Raw genomic sequence first — 19,455 nt, forward strand, 5'->3', positions numbered from 1 at the left:
TGGAATGGGACGGTACTGAACAGGATGTGGAGTCACTGCTTTGGTGAACAGACCCCCTCCTTTAATAGTACAGAGCTGGTTTGCGGCTGAGTGAGTGTGACTGTGAGTCCACATCTGGAGAGGATAGAAGAGCGATTTTTTCCTCCACATCTGGAAATCTATTTGTTTCTATTTCCTGGAGCCCTGATTCTGAGTGAGAGCGCATCGAACCCGGGTAAGTCGGCTCAATCGAGTGTGTTACTTTTACCGCGCTTCATTACTCTTTAAGTTAGTCCCACACAAGTCTCTCTGCTGTTTTCACAAATATACAAGGTTCCACAAAAGGTTTTCAACTACTAACTCTTTTCATACATTACAATAACTTAACATGAGGCAAAATCCAGCTGACCATGTCTAAAACTTGTATCTGCACATTTAAGCAGCTGTAAGTTTCTTTTGTTCTGTGCAGACAGCCCAGGGGGTTGATGTTCACTTAATAACAGGGTGCTCTTACCCCTCTGTTGTTTTGCCTGCCTGGACATGCACTGTGTGACTTATGTTGCTGCTGCACACACACAGTCCATATGAGTGTGATTTCCCTGTTAAGTATTGAAGCTCTCATTTCTCAGTCATTAGTCTCATTGATCTGTTTGTCTTTGCTAACGATGGCTCAGTTAAAGCAGCTCCTTCTCCTTCTCCTCCACACAGATTCAGGTGATGACTCACATGTGGACCCTCCTGTCAGCCCTGCTGCTGGGTTTGTCTGCGGCCGAGCCTCTGAGCAGCCCTGAGGAAAATGCAAATGAAGTCCTGAAGCCCACAGAGGAGATCACACAGATCCAGGTTAGTGGGCGAGGAAACCCCCTGAGAGTCTGCAAAGTTACGAATGTCCCTTTTTGGGGGCGATGCCATCAATTAAACTCCATTTCTGGTTCACAATCAGGTGGTTGAAAATGCAATCGGATATCTCAGTGAACCGACGCCGAGCCACACGCCCACCACGTGTGAGTTGTTGTTTTCATTTTTCTCTTGACTTGTTTTTCAGTTTCTCCCTAAAATTGCATCTTTTTTCTTCTACATCAGCGACTTTCTTGACAACCACAAATTCTCCGAGCTCCAGTCCTGCCCCTCAGTGTCCAGGAAACCAGGTGATGCTGGAGAGCAGCTCTGGATGTGCCTGTCCTGCATCTGGCATGGTGGAGGTTGGTGACAACTGTACCTGTCCTGTGGGCTTCACTCTGGACGGAGCTGCTGAGTGTAAAGGTGAGGAGGGACAGAATCAGCAGCAGGAACCAGTACGGCTGGACCACAAGATAAAAATGTTCATATTGGTTGATACTGATGAATGACTGATTTTGCTCCTGAGTGAAGGTTGTGGTTTTAAATTCTTCTTTATGACAAACACTTGATAAACAGCAAAACATTTGACAAATCTGAGGTAGAACAATTATGTGTTCTACCTTCTAACTGTACTCATACAATGCATTAGCAATACATTGATACATATGGAACCTTTGTTTTATTGCTATTAATGAAAACTATATTGCGATAATTACTGATATTGTTTTATTGTCTAGTCCTAGAAACCAGAGCTTAAAGATAATAAGTGTAGTGGAGGAACATCAATAAAATGATCACTGTATTCTCTTTGAGAAATCAGTGGAATTGCTTGATTCAAATCAGGGGACGAGTGAGTAGAGCCACGACTCTGCATTTAAACCATTTACATCATATGTTGTAAAGATATTGATGCAATGAGTGAACAGGCAACAGACAAAATATTTCCAAAATGTTGATCCCCTAAGAGAACGATCACTTTGTGTAAGGATGTTGTGGGAAATGTGTTTTTAATGTGGAGAAAGAAGCCGGCCATTAGAAAAAGCTAACACAACTTTCCCTCCAGGAAATATGCTTTAATATTACAGCACTATTATAAATACTGTTCATCTGAACAGCACATGTTGCTACATGACACCAGACCATGTTTCACATTTTTATGTGCACACACAGTGACCTCAGTTCAACATTATTTTCACTCTGCTCCACAGATATTGATGAGTGTGGGGGAGAAGGACCATGTGGTCTGTATGCCAGCTGCACTAATACCCCCGGCAATTACTCATGTAGCTGTCTCCGTGGTTACCTGATGGGTGCTGGAGGGTGCCAAGGTACTTTTTTTTTAATATATGCATCAGCTGATGTCAGTATCAAAAAAGTTTACTACCTAAAATCGCCATCAGCAAAAGCCATATTGGTTTGACTCTAATTTGTATGCCGAAATAATGCAGGGTATGTGTGTGAGGAGATTGAAAGGAGAGTGTCCGAGATGAATCCGTACCATGCATCCTCTGTTGTATGGTTTTAATGCATGTGTGCCTAATGTGTCCCTCAGATATAGATGAGTGTGCTCTGGCTGCAGTGACGGGTCTGCAGGCCTGTCAGGGGGAGGCTGAATGTCAGAACACCCCTGGTTCCTTCACCTGCTCCTGTCCTGCAGGATATGTAATCGCCCTCACTGGAAAAAGCTGCGTGGGTGAGGCTGATGTTGACATGTGTGTTTTGTGTGACTGTGGGATATGGATGCACAGTAGTTGAGATTTTAGTCTCTCAAACAAAATCACTTAGCAAGAGTTGGAAAACAAATTTACTGAGCAGTTTGCTGATCTCTTGTTCAAATTTGATCAGACCACACAAGTCTTTTCCCAAAATGAAACCACAACTAATAAAATGTAAAACCACAATGTTCAAAAAATGTATTTATGGCAAAACACAGGTTGACACACTTAATTAATTAATCAATGAAATTACATGGACTGCCAAACTGATGAATCCTGTTTAAAGCTTCTTGCTGGTTGGTTTCTCTCTCACTGCAGATGTGGACGAGTGCAGCTTCGAGGAGCTGTGTCGCCGGGAGCTGGGAAACGTGTGTGTGAACACTCCTGGCAGCTTCACATGCCAGTGCCAGCCGGGCTTCAGAGCGGAGGCGCCCGCCTGTGTCGGTGAGTCGGTGGTTAAGCCTCAGCACAGCAGGAGCAGCCCGATGGTCAGATCTGACCTGGTATTAACACGTTATTTCATGTTTCACTGAGATTGACCCAGAGTCGATAACTCCAGCTGACAGGAAGGAATTCTTTGCAGCAATAGTGAGCTTTAATCTGCTGCTTTGCTTCCAGCCTGCTTTGTTTCTCTCTGTTTTTGTTTCTCTCTGTTTTTGTTCTCTCAAACCTTTTGTCATCAATCTTCCAAGGACTTATTCCTGTCTTGTTCTGTAAATCGTCCCAATTCTCTCTAATAAAAGAGCAGGGAAAATATTTCCTTGTAATTAGAAGCTTCTCATTGTGTTGAGGGGACACATTAGGGGGGGGCATTTCACAGATGACCTTGACAATAAAATGTATCATTGTTTATTAAGAACCGCTCCCTCTCTTTGTCTTCCTCTGTCTCTCTGTCCCAGATGTGGACGAATGTACGGAGAGTCCTGCGGTGTGCGATGGTCAGAGTGTGTGTGAGAACACGCTTGGGAGCTATAAGTGTGTTTGTCGACCAGGTTACCAGGGAAACGGCACACACTGCGAAGGTAAGTAATTAGTGCTGACGTCGCTCCCTGGGAAAACTCTGTTTCCCGTGGACAGGTTCAGCTTCCTTGTGTGTGTGTGTTCCCATGCTTGTTTTTATGTCTTCCATTAAAACTGTACCGGGTGGGGAATAGAAAAGGACTGAGTATTGAATCAGATTCGAAAGAAATTGTAAATAATAGCATGTGCTCTTTCTTTCAAGATGACAACGAGTGTACATTTGGTCGTCACGGGTGTGATACCAACGCTCGCTGTGGCAACATCATTGGCTCGTATTTCTGCCAATGTTACCAGGGCTTCAATGGGGATGGATACTCTTGTTTTGGTGGGTAAGCAGTGTGTGTGTGTGTGTGTGCTTGTTTTCCTGTGTTTTCCATATGTGCGTGCCTCAGTGGTGCTCAGTATCGTTAAGTGTCTGCCAGCGATCCTTGTGTCATGTTAACAATTCTTGGTGTGTGCCAGCAGCACTTGGCCACATGCCCACCAGACACCAGTCCTTTAGGATTGTCCTTGTTTACAGACATCGATGAGTGCGCACTGAACAACGGCCACTGTGAACACAACTGCACCAACGAGGCCGGAGGCTACAGCTGCCAGTGTGGGTCCGGATACCAGCTGGACCAGGGCGGACACAACTGCACAGGTAAAACACAGGTCAGCTGTTGATCCATTCACATAAAGCAGCTGACATAAGTTGTGCAGACAAAACTGACAGTATCATCATCTTTCCCCTATAGAAAATATGTTTTGGCCAATACCTCATTAAATGATGGCATTCAGGCGGTCCGCTCCTGTTTGCCAGATCTGGGCCACAAGTAAGACATAGTACAACCGCATGTCAACCAGAGGTCCCAAAGGTTGTTTGTGGGGGGTTGATGGTGCGTCTAACACGCGACAGACGCGAAAATGAAAAAACAAAAAGAAAACAAATATCTCCCGGTGTAAAAGCAGTGACACACACGTAGAAGACATCGATGTAGATGTCAAGAGAGTTTGAGGCTATAAGAGCTGACGACTGTCTGTGTCGTCGAGAAAATCACGTGAATCACCTGATTCTGCGGTATTAATACTGATGTCACTTCCTGCCAGCTCTCGCCTGAATATTGAAAAGAATTTGTTGCTGTTATGAACGAGTCTGTGCAGAGAACCTCCAGCTGTGTTGTGCATGTGCGAAAGGCAAACTGCAGGTAAACACTGTATCCAATTCTCCAATTTACCTCCTGAGTAGCTTTTATAATGTAAAGAACACACAATGAGTATAGTTGAGAAGTTCTGAATACAAACATAAAACCTTCAACTGGCTTTGTGGCCCTGAGAGGTGAGATTTCACAAATAAGTGGGCTATCTTGTCTGCTGCACTCACATAGCGCCTTTCTACATTTATGCACTCACAATTCAAAGTGCTGACCTGGGAGAAACTTGGGTTCAGTGTGTTTTGCCCAACAGCACATCGACATATGGACGGGAGGGTTTAAACCACCAGGCTGTGGTTGGTGGATGACCTGAGTACCCACTGTTCCTCCTCAGCCACAGCTGCTCAGGAGGCTGTAGAAGTACGATTCCACCCAACTGTGCCTATATGAGGGCACAGTCGTTTAGATGTTACTATACAGCAGACACACCATAACCAACTTGAATTACTTTTGCAGCCTGTGGAAGAATGTATATGCTCTATGCTGCCTCACAAGATGGGCCCTAATCCCTGTAGTCTGCACTCAGGTGGAGGGGACTTCAAAATCACTCTGCAGCTCATCACCAGAGCGCAGCAAAGAGATCACGTCTCCCAGGACCAGAGCATCATCCTCAATACCCAGGGCCCCTTTTGGTCCCTTAAGCCAACAAGCAGCTTCCCTGTTGCACACCCCACTCACCTGGTCCTCCAAGCCCCTTGAAACAAGTGCTGACTTGAAATGCAAACAGCTTAAACTGAATGAGCTCGAGCACAGAGCCATCTTTGGTCATGAGTTAAACACGCGTGTCTGATCCCACAGATGTGGATGAGTGCTCGACGCTGAATGGGACCTGTGAGCACATGTGCATCAACACTCTTGGATCGTTCCAGTGCTCCTGCAGGCCCGGCTACCAGCTGCACATCGACCGCCGCACCTGTGTGGGTCAGTCACTCGCCGACACGCTGTCATTTTCCTCTGCTGTTTACAAACTCGTTTTCTGTCATTAAAGCCGTATGAACATGGGCAATTTAACAGCATGCAGATGTCTCATGTGTGTGTGTGTTTGTTAGTTTAGGAACATCTTTTCCACATGGAAATTAGTGGGTCTCCTAGGAGAACATTTTGTAAAATGACATGAAGCCAGAATCAGTTACGGAGATCTTGCACAGGAAATGTACTGTGTCCTCCATCTAAAAACATGTTTACCTTGTGTGTGTGTCTGTGCGTGTGTGTGTGTGCGTGCACTCAGACATTGATGAATGTAAACTCCAGAACGGCGGCTGCTCCCACTCCTGCACCAACTCTCCAGGAGGACATGATTGCCACTGCCCTCCCCCTCTGCTGCTGGACACGGACAACCACACCTGCAGCAGTAGGTCTCTCAGTAAACTGTTGACATTACACTCATTCGTTTGAGCTGTAATGTAAAGTGCTGTCAGATTTTTAATAAATTATATAAAGAAAATTCACCTTTTAAAATGCTCCACTGGATTTTCTATTGGAATACCGTCTATTATATCTATACCTTCTTTATGTATATCAGACAGCATTGAATATGACATTTCTCTTTGTCCTACAAACAATATTCTGTTATGCAGAAAAAAATGTTTTCTCAGGAGAACCCCTTTTGTTTTATGATTCATTCATTCATAAAAGACAATTTAAAGGTCATATATCTTCACAATTAAGGCTCCAACTAATCTGCCAACCATTCTCATTAGTGACTTGTTTTCAGATGTCAGACATGTCAAACTTGAAGATGTTAGTTGGCTAGAAAACAAGACAAATAACAGCAAAACAATTTAGAAACTGGAATTCTGGGAGTTTCTGGCACTTTTACTTGACAGATTAATCAGTTATCAAAATAGATGCTGATCATTCATCTTTCAATCAACTACTGCAAACCAGTCTTTTCAGCTGATAGATATATGTTGAAGTAATTTCTTTATTACCTGAGCAGATGTTTCATCTTGTAAGCTGAGAAATGGTGGGTGTGACCACGTGTGCGCGGTGGGGGCCGAGGGCCGCGTCCGCTGCAGCTGTGGAACAGGCTGGAAGCTGGGCGAGGACCTGAGGAGCTGCGTGGGTGAGAACTCATTGTCACTCCTCACACCGGCACTATACCTCTGTTAACTTGCTGCTCTGATCGTGTATATTTAGAGTTGTCACTGAAATTAAGCTGTTTATTTATACATTTTATTATATTTTTTAACTAAAACTTTTGCTAGAATCTCAACAACTATAAAATGATCTAAAATGAAGTGTGAGAAACACTGCTTAGTCGTTTATGAGCCTGAACAGTTCAGCCAGGGCCAAGCTTTCTTTAATCATAATTTGATTGCCTGGCTTCTGTGGACGCTCGGCCCAGACGTTTCCACCTGTTTAACTTTCTCTCCTTGTCCTTTGTCATGAGATGTGAATGAGTGCGGGGACTTTACAAACGGAGGCTGTGAGCAGCTCTGTGTGAACCACCCTGGTGGGTTTTACTGCGCCTGCAGGGAGGGGTATGAAGTTCGCACCGATGACCTCACCAAGTGCCAGCGTGAGTCGGTCAACTTACATTGGTCATCATAACGAATCATGCAGATACTATCATTAAATGTGACTTTTTATACGATTAAAAACATTTTTAATCTATTAATACCTATATGAATCTGCTCTTCCAGCTGTGTGTGACCCTAGCTGTCAGAACTACGGTGTCTGTGTGGCTCCAAACAGCTGTGACTGTCCTCCCGGATACCCTGGTGTGGGCTGCTCAGGTAAAAACCTGCACTGTTCTACATGGGTGATCATAGGACCCTTAAAGGGAGTTAGTATGATTGATGGATGGATGAAATTGAACGAAATCCATCTTTGGTGTGTGTGTTTCAGCCATGTGCTCTCCGCCCTGTGCCCATGGAGGAACCTGTATGCGCTGGAACAAGTGTTTGTGTCCTCCCGGCTGGACCGGAGCAGGCTGCCACACAGGTAAACCCCCTCTGACACGAAGGCTAATGAAGAGTGACCCGTCTGTGTAGAGGCACACACTCCAGAGATAGTGTCTGTAAACACAGAGATTGGTTTTAAGGAAACAAAGCAGACGGCACAAAAAACCCTGATACAGAAGAAAGTAATATAAGACTTCAGGATAAAGGCTGAAAATCGTATTCATTTTCTTCACTACAAACATGTCATGTTTTATGGACACCAACTCTTACCTCGAGGTATGAAGTACTGTGTTGTTACACGTTGCTCCTATTCTATACATTTTTCAACTTTGGTTTCACTAAATAATGTATCAGTTTTGTTTAGAGTTTTTACTGCAAACTTTATTCATAAAACCATAAAACCCCAAATGGTAATGATTAAATTGAAATTCATCCTGTCAGCGGTGTGTGAGTTGCCCTGTGCTAACGGGGGTCGCTGTGTGGAGCCTGACACCTGCCAGTGTCCATCTGACTACACCGGTCCCCAGTGCCTTTTGCGTGAGTGAGAAAAACACCAGAACATTTTACCTTAGTTACACTAAAGATCTGTCAATTATATTTTCTTGCCTCTGGGCTTGCTAGCAGCACTGCCTGATGAAATATGGGTTAAACCTGTGTGTGTGTGTGTGTGTGTGTGTGTGTGTGTGTGTGTGTGTGTGTGTGTGTGTGTGTGTGTGTGTGTGTGTGTGTGTGTGTGTGTGTGTGTGTGTGTGTGTGTGTGTGTGTGTGTGTGTGTGTGTGTGTGTGTTCTGTAGCCCTGTGCACTCCTGCCTGTCAAAGTGGTGGAAGATGTGTGGATGTCAACAAATGCGCATGTGTTGATGGATGGCAAGGAGCGCGCTGCCAGATAGGTGAGATTCTACACACTCTTACATTGTCACTGCATGGGTCCATTGTTACATAACTAAAACATTTCAGTTTGCACTGTACATGACTGATTTAAACAAGTGTTTCAATATAATTAAACCCGTAAATAAAGTAATCTATAACAAACTTCAAAAAACTAGTCTTCAAAAATAGAAGTTATGAGTGTTGTTCCCTTCTTGCTCTAATTTATGCAAAGCAGAAGACAGAATGTTTGAAATAAAACCACATTACCTCGAATTTTACTGTGATGAGGTACATTTGTTTTTGGATTAAGGATAGTAAATCAGTCAATACAGCCAAATCAAACAAAACAAAATATTTTGATAAATAGTTCCAGCCTCTCAAAACTGACAATTGCTTTCTTTTCATTGTCCTTTATGACTGAATATCTCTAGGATCATCATCATCATCATATTTCTAATAAATGTCAAATGGACATGGTGTTCAGACGTTGGATCAATAATCTGAAACTAATAGTTTGTTTCAGCCCAAGTTATGAATATGCAGAACTAGTTACAAGTCATAAAGATTGGGAACAACTGTCTTATGAAATGTAGTTCTCCAGGCAGCCAGTCAGTGACGCTCTGTACATGTGCAAGTGTAGCACCAGCTCATGCCTGCAAAAATATAAATGAAGAAATGACTAGAGGTTCATCCCAAGGTCATGTTACCTCCAAAACAAACAGAGTGGAAAATGACCTGGTGTAACTCTGAGGCCATATTAATGTATTAATGTAAAAGAGACACAATTAATGTTCCCACTGAAATACCAGTAGATAGATAAACCTCACAGCGTGTTTGCTCTCTGAGCTTTAGGAGAAGACTGTGTTTTCTCTCCTGTCTCCTTCAGAACCTGTTCAGTGTCGGAAACCTTGTAAGAATGGAGGAGTGTGTGTGGGCCTCAACAGGTGCCGCTGCGCCAAAGGATTCACTGGGAGCCTCTGTGAAACAGGTGTGTGTGTGTGTGTGTGTGTGTGTGTGTGTGTGTGTGTGTGTGTGTGTGTGTGTGTGTGTGTGTGTGTGTGTGTGTGTGTGTGTGTGTGTGTGTGTGTGTGTGTGTGTGTGTGTGTGTGTGTGCGTGCATGCCTTTGCATTGCATTAACACTCTTGCTGTGTGATGTGTCTGCAGCGGTGACCACACCCTGTGTGCCGCCCTGCCAACACGGCGCCACCTGCAGTCCTCACAACACGTGCACCTGTCCAGAGGGCACCGCAGGCCTGCGCTGTGAACGACTGTGAGTAGCAACAACACAGTCACAAATACATAACAATCTTCAGTTAGTGTTGACTGTTAATCACTCAATGGTCTCATTAGAAGACGCTTTCTAAAATACATGGGAAATCTTGATCACTTCCATTTGTCAGATCAATTGTTAGAGATAGTGGCAGTTTACTCTTTGACAGATGGTGTTCTCTTAACCTTTGCATCACTGATGAGCAGTTGAAAATGTCAAGTGTGAAGGTTTTGCAAAAAAACAACCCCAAAAAATCTGTGTCTGTTCTAAAACAACAGATCAGGACAAAAGTGAATCTTGTAATAAATGGTTGTTTAAATCCTTTGACCTGCAGATACAGAGTTGTGTGTTTGTGTTCTAGGACGTGTCCTGTGGTCACCACCGTGGTCAGTATGGCTCGAGCGGTGAGAAAGGCGTTCAGGGAGAGTTACGTTGACCGCTGTGGACCCCTGGGAGTTCAGCTTTGCACTAAATACAGGTTACATGTTTTTCTGTCGCCTCCTCTGGCATTAAGTAGTTCAAGTTGTTGCCTGGTTGAGGGACCAGGTGGTTGGTGTTTTATCACAAAAATGTTACAATAACTTCCAAAAACTTCTCTGATCTTCGTTTCTACTTATTAAGTACATTAAACATGTCATAAAAGTACTACTATAATGCTGTTGTTTTCCGAGGTCTTAAAAACTATGGCATAACTAGAAGGTCTATCAGTCCCTGTACGAAACCACATTCAAATTCACTAGATCCAGATTTTTATTTGGATCCACACCAAATTGCACACCCTCATAAATATCAATATCATAAAATTATTCCCTGAGAAAAAGATCCTATTTTGCAATGTTAAAGAAAGAAAAAGAAAAAAAAAATAATCCACCCCAGATCTGCACCGAAATGTACTGGGATCATCCCTTACCCATACTGCGTCCTTCCACAACGTTTCCTGGTAATCTGTCCTGTAGCTTTTGTGTAACTGCGCTAACAAACAAACCAACCAACCAACAACAGGACAGTGGTGAAAACATGACTTCCTCGGTGGATGTTTAAAAATGTAAGATGTGTGTTACAGTAGAATTTGTGGACCATGATTCCAACATGTAAAAAGTTGAATAACATCATAGTGTATTAATATTAGAGTGTGACAAAGCTGTGTCTGCTGCGTGGTTGTGTTTCCAGGATAAACCAGGCACGTGTGTACCTGCAGGCCTACAGGGTGGGCTACAAGATCCAGTGTCCGCAGAGGAAGGGCAGATGAGCGGTGCTGTTTGAAACCTGCTGGTCACCAGGACACGTCAGCCCCTCAGACAAGATTTTGGACCGAAACTCAACTGTAAAACTACATGTAACTGAATCAATGTGAGGTTGATGTGGCTTCTTTTAAATCAAGTCGATATGTTGAAAAGAGAAAGGGGACGTGATTGTATCATCAAGGCTGTTTATTTGGTTTAACGATATATGTTGACGAGTATCTTTAACTCACTATTGTACACCATTATTTACATTTCATGAGAAAGATTCCGTAGAATGTAAAATGTACATTAGATGTTTGTAATGTTTATATGTGGCAGCTGAGCGTTGTTAAATTTACATTTGTTGTTTTTTTCTACAAAATGGTGTCAGTATTACTTAGGTTTTTACAGTAAACAACAAACTTTCAGTGAAAGGTTGTGGTTAGTTCACTTCAGGGAATATTCCCAATAAAAGAAACATTTTTGAAGTAAATGTCTTGGACTTTAAACCACAGTTACAATAGAATCTCGCAATAAAAGAACTCGGCCTGCTTGTGTGCATTAGTATGAGTATGAACTGATACAGAGGAGCAGTGTTGTGTGACTGTACGAGACATGTTATCATGGTAATACTGTTATCTAACCTCTTATCGCACAGTGGCTCATGACCTGCTTTAAATAGAGAGACTTTTATCTACAAGCAGGTGAAAGGCCTCTGACGCAACCTCTAGATCCAGGTTATACTAGAGCAGCACACATTAGAGCACATATACCTATCGTGGCTGAGATGTCGCACACAAGCGCATTAAAGGAAAAACACGGACGCAAAAGCCACACAACTGAAACACAACTGCAGCGTAAGTGAGTGAGAATGGAAGCTCCAAGCATGTCATTTCAAGCAGCGACTGACTTGTCCGGGTTTTCAAAAATGACTGACTCATACACCCACAGTAAATGACTGCCTGTTTCACTCTCAGCATCTGTTGTCACACACTTCCACTGTGGCTGTGTTTCCATTTTGTGTCTTTTGCATTTGTGTTTCCCATGAATGCACTGGTGAGAGATGTCTCAAACCACTGTACACACCTCTACTAAGGCTAAACATCCATGATGAACATAACTGTCCAGTTCTTAAAGTAGGAATGAAGTAAAGAAAAAAATGCAGTGTTCTGATAACCTCAATGATTTATTTGTCATAAAATATATTGTAAGAAAGTAAAAAATGGATCTTACCCTTAATTTACATGTGTTGAAGATAGGTTCTTCCCAAGGACCATCCGTGCAAATGCAAATTGGTTTAATAGTTCTTGCATAATTCCACTAGCCCTCCAGCTAACAAAAACACAACCTGAAAAAATAAACTCCTTGGCTGAGGTCATAAAAATGAATGTATCTACACACAGACCTCCAGGAAATTTTGGATTTTCACAATAAAATTGTAAAATTGGAATTGAAAAGCTTCACACAGAGACAAACCAACAACAGGTTACTGTCACCTAACTCTGCATCTGTCTGTCTTTAGCTCATTGTTTTACCTGCCTTGCATCAGATGGCAGCTGCAGCAGTAGGAAAGCAAGGTGGAACATATATGATTCTTCAGGGGATGGTGGAGACACAATATTGGATACTATATATACTGTATATTGGATATTGAATTCTGCCGGAAACAAAGCTAATATTGATTCACAGAAGTGAACCGTCAAGAGGCAAAGGTTATCCAGAACACTGGGCCAAAGCAAATATAACAAAAGTCGATAATGTGTCAAGCTTGTTGTAAACTTCTTCTGCATCCAAGTGGCCAAAATATTCATTATTGCAGCTTAAAGACACCAAAGGTCACCAGTAAAACTGACATTGTGACTCCTGTTAATGCATGAAGAACTTCATGATGTGTGAGTGTCACACTTAACGCAGCGTGGCACAGATTTCAAAGTGTTGGGGTGAAAGAATGATGCTAACACGGGGCTTTAAGACAGGCTCCACCCCAGGAGGCATGGAGAAGGTGAAGTGCTGCGCTTACCTGCAGGAAAAATGCACCACGTTTTAACAGAGGAATGTCAAAGATAAATAAAATGATTTTGAGTTTTATAAAGACATTCATATGGTGGCTGAGACGTCTCACACAAGTGCATTAATGTGTTGTGGCTTTTGCAGCTGTGTTTTACATTATTGTGCCTTTGTGACATGTCTCGGCCACAATCAATTTCTTTTATAATATATTATGTTACCTTGCTGTGCCTTATGCTACCATTTTGCTCTTGCATACTTGAAGCAAACACCATTTATTTGGGCAGTGATAGTTACTGCACAGAGCTGCACATGTGACAAATGGCCTCTAGTGATGTCACAAGTCAATTTAAGTTGATACAGAAGAATTGAAGTTTGAAAATGAAAGGAATTTTGGGGTGTGGTGATGGAAAGAAGGTGTCATGATTGCGCGCATGATTGCGTTCAAGTTGCACTAAATCAATGCAGTCAAATGTTGGGCCATATTTTGCTTTAAATGCAGGATGTACTTTGATCTGGTCTCTCAGTGATACAAATTCAAGAGGAGGCAGTACTGTAGGTGTTGGGAATTAGCACAATATGCTTAAGTTTATGGAACATTTCCACTTATTACCTAACCGGTCACATTTGTAACAGCGACATTATGCTCCTGAATACCTTTTTTTTTAAATAATACATTTCTATGGATGATTCTGGTGTTAAGTCAACCAGCTGATTAGACAAACTTAAGGTAAAAATCCAGAATGAATTAATAGATTTGTAAAAAAAAAAAAGAATCTTGTCCATTAAAATGTTGTGAGATGGTACTTGCCAGCAGAGAAAGGGACGAAAGCAGCATTCTTCACAAACCTTCCCTCCTCATTCAGAAAGTGTCCTGGGTTGAAGGTGAAGGGCGTCTCCCACTTGCTCTTCTCGAACAGCACCGAGGTCAGATTAGGAATCACTGTAACGCCCTGAGAAATGCATCAGGATGAGTGGGTTGAAGAGCGAGTGTGGATGTGAGGGAAAAAGACAAAACACAGCGCAAGAAATGACCTTTGGGAGTGAGTAGCCTCCCAGCTTGACGTCCCTGTTGGCGAAGTGAGGCAGCCCCAGAGGAACGATGTTGCCCATCCTCTGCACCTCGTGGATGACGGCGTCAGTGTAGGGAAGGTCTGCACGGTCCTCCATGCACGGCTGCCTGGACTGTCCAATCACTTGGTCTATTTCAGCCTGGACTTTCTCTGTGCAACATGACAGAGAAGGGAACAAAACGAAAAAGATATCTCACAGCAACAAGTATTTAAGTTTGCACTTATTCCAACAAACTGCCTTCTGTGAGCTCCTACCCTGAATCTCAGGGTGCTTTGTCATGTAGAGCAGAGCCCAGCGCAGGGTGGTGGATGTGGTCTCGGTGCCGGCTCCGAACAGATCAAACGAACACATCACCAAATTATTCTCATGAAAACCAGCATCCTCTTTATCATCCTTCTTGCTCTGATGCTGAACGTTCAAAAAATACACATCATCATATTGATATTTAAAATTTAGATTAATTACAACAATAGCACACTAAATTAGTGAGGATATTGATTCAAGTTTAGGCAGGGTGGGAAATTGTTGCTACAACATTTGATGTTAATCATGTTGACTGCAGGAATATCATTAAATGAGCTTTTTTAAATGAGAATGTTTTAAATACGTAAATCTCCTTTGACTATTATGCTCAACTGTTTTAAGAATGGCTATGTTACAATCAACATTTCAAATAATCAACTATAAAACTATATTACTAAACTGTATAAAGTAAATATAATATACTTTTAATGACTGATTCAACTCTTCTTCCAGATACATATAGACCTCTTCAGGAAGTTCAAAGTTTTTATACTCCAATGATTAGTCAGAGAGAGCCCATTGGAAACCAACAATGAATTCATAATATTAAAGATATTAAACTAAATGTAGTTTTACACTTTTAATCCTCCTTAAGGAACATAAGTAAAACCTTACAATTATTATTATTATCATTATTATTATATTTATTATTATTAGTTTCATTGCCAACTAATCTTTTGGGAATTTACGCCATTATTCAAAAGCTTTTAGAAAATGTTCGAAAATAGTAAAGTAAATTACTTTTTCAAGTCTAAAAATGTAAATGTATTGTCCAACTAACAGACGAAAAGACAAAAGATATTATTTACTATCAGATCTGACAAAGAAAAGCAACACAACAATCGGCGATGGATTGTGGGTTTAAGATATTGCACAAAATTAAAGTTAAAACAATGAAAGGATTATGAAAATATTCGTTTGTCCACGCACCTTCTGAATCTCAGTCAGGTAACAGTCGATGAAGTCTCTGGGCTCTGCGGGGTCCCAGTCTTTCTTGTGCTGATTGATTTCTATTTTCATAAACTTTACCATTTCACCATAGATTTTCTGAAGAGTGTGGTGAGGGCCCGGCAGACGTCTCATCAGCGTTGGAAACCCATTGTACAGCTGTCGATATGATCCAGAAGACTCAAAGTAAGTCGACTAGCAACAGCAAGTGTGTTTCTAGAAGCACTACTTGATATTAGTACATCAAAATAGCAAGGAATCAAAACAGAGTAGAAATCAAAAAGCTTTCATTAATGCTGCTGCTTTCAAATGCAGTACCTGAGCCCAAATGGAGCCCTCGATTTGAGTTGCCGTGTCAATCAACTTCATCAAAGTGAGAAACTTCTCATCGCCGTACTCAAAGCGATGACCAAACACCAGGGAGCAGATGATGTTGGACACGGCATTGTTTATAACCAAGTGAGGATTGAAGGGTTTGCCTGTGAAGGTGATCACATATCAGACTTTACACATCTGACGTTAGTTTACTATATTCTTGTCTTTTTTTTTTTTTACATTAGATTCTTTACCTTCATGACCAGCAATCTCTCTAGATATGTGATTAAATTCATCCTGTATGGTAGATTCCAGGGATTTCTTGCCAACTCCAAAGTACTTGAGAGTGAAGAGGGCAAATCGTCTTTGCTGTTTCCACAAGTATCCGTTGGTAAAGATAATACCTGATGAGAAAATTGGAATTGAGACTCAGCTTGTGACATAAATGAGTTGACAGAGTTCAAAAAAGGTTATAGGTAGAAGTGGAGATATCTGCAGTCACGTACAAAATGTCATACATTACTATTCCTCTTCCACAGTGAGTAGAAAATATCTTTAGGCCAATGTTTTGCAATAAGTCTTTACCAAGATCAGGAAGCACGTCAGTATGGAGAGGAATTAAGGGTCGGTCCGCCAGGATGTCTCCGTTGGTGAGTAGACCTTCTTGCAGGGCGTCAAGGCCATTCAACACCACTATCCAGGAGGAGCCCATCTTAAGGCTGTACACATTCCCATACTTCTCTGCTAACTGCCACAAGAACAACATAAGTGAGATTTAAACGGCATAAATGCAACCTCGGCCTAGTGAGTAAATAGTCTCCTTTCAAAAAAGCAGATGAAAGTTGCTGTAAGATTTACAATTTGGCAATGTGACAATCCACACAGAGGATTTACATAAAATAATACGGATCAAATGTGAATTATTTTCTCTTTCACAATATAACTCATTATTTAAATGTTAAATGGGGATGAAGCTCTATTTGAGCAAATTCATTTGAAAAATCTATCATTGCACAACTTCCTTTTGATCCGCACATATGTTGTTTTCCTTTGTACACATTGTAAAGTATTATCATATATGAAGTGGATGCTACCCTATGAGTGTTAAGATAAAAATGATTAGGTTACTTGTAAGTGGTAATGGACTCTTTACCGGGATTTGGTCAAGGTTGAGTTATTGTTAATAATTTTACACAATATATATATATATATATATTTATTATTTTTTTTTTCATACTAAATATTAAATCATTCCAGCATAGAGTCACTGGTTGTATTGGGCAAAGTTTACATGTAGCTGTCACATTCACCCGTACAGAGGGTGATACATGAGGGATCAACACACGCCCAAGAACAAATTTCAATATTATCAATTTATGCTTTTAATCAACCACATTTCAGAGGCAAATGTTGCAATTTTTCGAAATTAATTTAACATACAAGTCACTGTCCCAACCTTGTTACAGAAACAAGTGTCGACTCAATTATGTTTTTAGTCTGAAAGAGAGTCCCACCGTTTGGGTGATGGTAATGTATATGATCTGAATCCTACCTTGGTCATTTGTCCGTGGAGATTGTTAAAGTCAAGGGATAACATGGTCCCCACAAGAGGAAGCACCCGGGGTCCTGGAGGGAAGCCGCTGGGACGACGGGTCCTCAAACACTCTGCTATCACCAAGAAGACCAGAGTGAAGATGAGCAAACTGCGAACGTCCTGCCACTGCCACACAGAGAAAACGGACAATCCAAAGACCCCGTCCATCCTCACAACTTGCTGCCTCTGGATCCACAGGGGAAATCTTCAGTGTTTCCGATGGTGCTCTGGTTTTATATTTACCTCAGGGCAAATTCCCAGAGGTAATAAAATCTCTAACTTCTGTGATATAGAGCAGGATCGTCTACATGTGTTCTGGAAGTTCAAACAAGAGGCAAAACGTTTTTCTCTCTAAGAGCTATAATATCAACAGTGCGTGAGGTCATCAAAGTTTTTCTTTGTTTGCACGTCCAGATGACCATCAATAGGTGGCTGTTGAGGTAGTTGTGTTATGTAAGAGTTCTATAATCATTTACAGTATATTTACCCAGATAAGGTTTTAACAAGGCAACGACCTCATCCTTAGCCATACTTTGTCCACATTCATTGTTAAAAAGTGCAAGTCAGTTTAAAGGGATAGTTCAAATTACTTCTTCAAATGTAAAAGAACAACAGAAAAAAACATAAAATGCCTCCTAATCATGTGTTGTCATCAAGTCCTGATATTTAAATTCAATTCGAAACGGAGTCATTTACACAACGTTTCTCCACAAGTTGTCAATGATCTCGTCTCGCGTGTATCACGAAAACTGCAGTTACTGCAGGTAAGACTTTAGCTTTTCGTTAACAGGTTGTAATTGTGGAATATCTTTCGCAGTTGGACGCCATGTTATGAAACTCTCATATGATTCTGTGTGTGCTGGGTAAGTGGCAAGTAAGACTGATACTGGGGCAGAGGGAGGATTGTCTACAATCAAATACATGAAATTATGGCATTGCTTCCATAATGTTTCAAAGTGTATGGAAATGGTTTGCTCTTTTTGTCTCTTTGCAGCAGCAGGTAACAACAGGAAGTGACCTACCAGGAAGTGACCTAACAGGTTGTGACGCCATCACTGTTACAAAAAAGGAAAAACTAATATAAATTTTGCACATTAGATATTAAACATTAACTTAAATTATCACTTCTCATTTTCAACTACAAATGATTGACACCAAATAAAGAAAGAATGTGAAACTGAAAGAAAATGCTTTGAGGGCTACACAGGTGCAACATATAATACTATACATAATTTTATAAAATTATGCACTTTATTTTCAAGAGAGAAAGCAACAAAAATCGTGTAGGTATCTATTAAATTCCACAGTAACTGTTAAAAAGTATATAGAAAACTAGAGTGTAAGGCTAAGCTAGTCTATAAGAAGAAATCTCATAGCCCGTTTTGGGAAGTCGGGCAATCAAACAAAACAGATACAAAGAAACCAACTATATCACAGTTTTGCAGCCTAAAGAGATATCAGCAGGAGCCCCCATGTTATGTTACAGAAGCCATTCAGTTTGATATGTTTTAGTATATTAAAGAATATTGACTTTTGTGGTATTTTAGTTGGAGTATTAACGTGGTGATACACATAATTCATATGGATGTGGTGCCAGAGTGAGGCCAAAACAATACTCCATCTCAGATTTCCCCCCAGCTGGCATGGAGAAGGTGAAGTGCTGCATGAAGGAGGTGAAGAAGAGGAAAAGCTCCATATGCAGTAGGCATCTGAGGAGAGTACTTCGCGCAAAGGGACTCACACGTCGCAAAGACGAATCACAATTAGCGGTGTTGGTCGAATTTATTACAAAGGAACTGCTGCACTCTGGGCAGCTTCATGGGAACCGGTGGATGTAGAGAGCACGGTCTGCGTGTGAAAAAAGAGGACGTGCGACTGATGTTAGAGGAGCTAGACCCCCGAGGAGTGTCAAGCAGGACGAAGGAGATACTTTCCCAGAGGATCAAACCAACACCTGTGTGTGATTTCTTAATGTCCTCTTCCAAAACAGCGTCTCCCTAATATGCTGCAATAACAGCCCCTGGTCCTCTGGGACAGGCGTTGCACTTGACTCTGGAATTCCCCTCTACTACAGCCACAAGTGACGAGTTTTGTGTGAATTTACTTTCTTTTCTATTTTCTTTTTTCCCTACTGACACATATAAAGTGTCCTTGGGTCTCTAGAAAGGTGCTATATAAATTCAAGTTATTATTATTA

The 19,455-nt window shown here is 41.5% G+C and overlaps 2 protein-coding genes across 2 annotated transcripts; one reads left to right on the forward strand and one right to left on the reverse strand.

Annotated features, from left to right (window-relative positions):
• The first annotated feature begins 81 nt into the window (after positions 1 to 81).
• Positions 82 to 12,256, forward strand: si:ch211-221n20.8 (neurogenic locus notch homolog protein 1). The gene is made up of 22 exons (XM_047342778.1): positions 82 to 214; positions 688 to 822; positions 923 to 983; positions 1,063 to 1,242; positions 2,028 to 2,147; positions 2,372 to 2,512; positions 2,853 to 2,978; positions 3,434 to 3,556; positions 3,757 to 3,879; positions 4,075 to 4,197; positions 5,546 to 5,668; positions 5,976 to 6,098; positions 6,687 to 6,812; positions 7,140 to 7,268; positions 7,393 to 7,485; positions 7,598 to 7,693; positions 8,095 to 8,190; positions 8,448 to 8,543; positions 9,410 to 9,511; positions 9,689 to 9,794; positions 10,156 to 10,272; positions 10,965 to 12,256. Exons 2-22 carry the CDS (start codon positions 697 to 699, stop codon positions 11,041 to 11,043), a joined length of 2,409 nt encoding a protein of 802 aa, XP_047198734.1. The 5' UTR covers positions 82 to 214; positions 688 to 696; the 3' UTR covers positions 11,044 to 12,256.
• LOC124854646 (cytochrome P450 2J2-like) lies at positions 12,246 to 17,560 on the reverse strand. Its single transcript, XM_047342779.1, is given in 9 exon segments — positions 12,246 to 13,031; positions 13,775 to 13,977; positions 14,060 to 14,247; positions 14,353 to 14,494; positions 15,332 to 15,508; positions 15,668 to 15,828; positions 15,919 to 16,068; positions 16,250 to 16,412; positions 17,217 to 17,560. Coding segments are annotated over 9 exon segments (1,503 nt in total). The 5' UTR covers positions 17,427 to 17,560; the 3' UTR covers positions 12,246 to 12,922.
• Between the last annotated feature and the right edge of the window lie 1,895 nt (positions 17,561 to 19,455).

Source organism: Hippoglossus stenolepis, chromosome 14, assembly GCF_022539355.2.
Source record: "Hippoglossus stenolepis isolate QCI-W04-F060 chromosome 14, HSTE1.2, whole genome shotgun sequence".
Lineage (NCBI taxonomy): Eukaryota > Metazoa > Chordata > Actinopteri > Pleuronectiformes > Pleuronectidae > Hippoglossus > Hippoglossus stenolepis.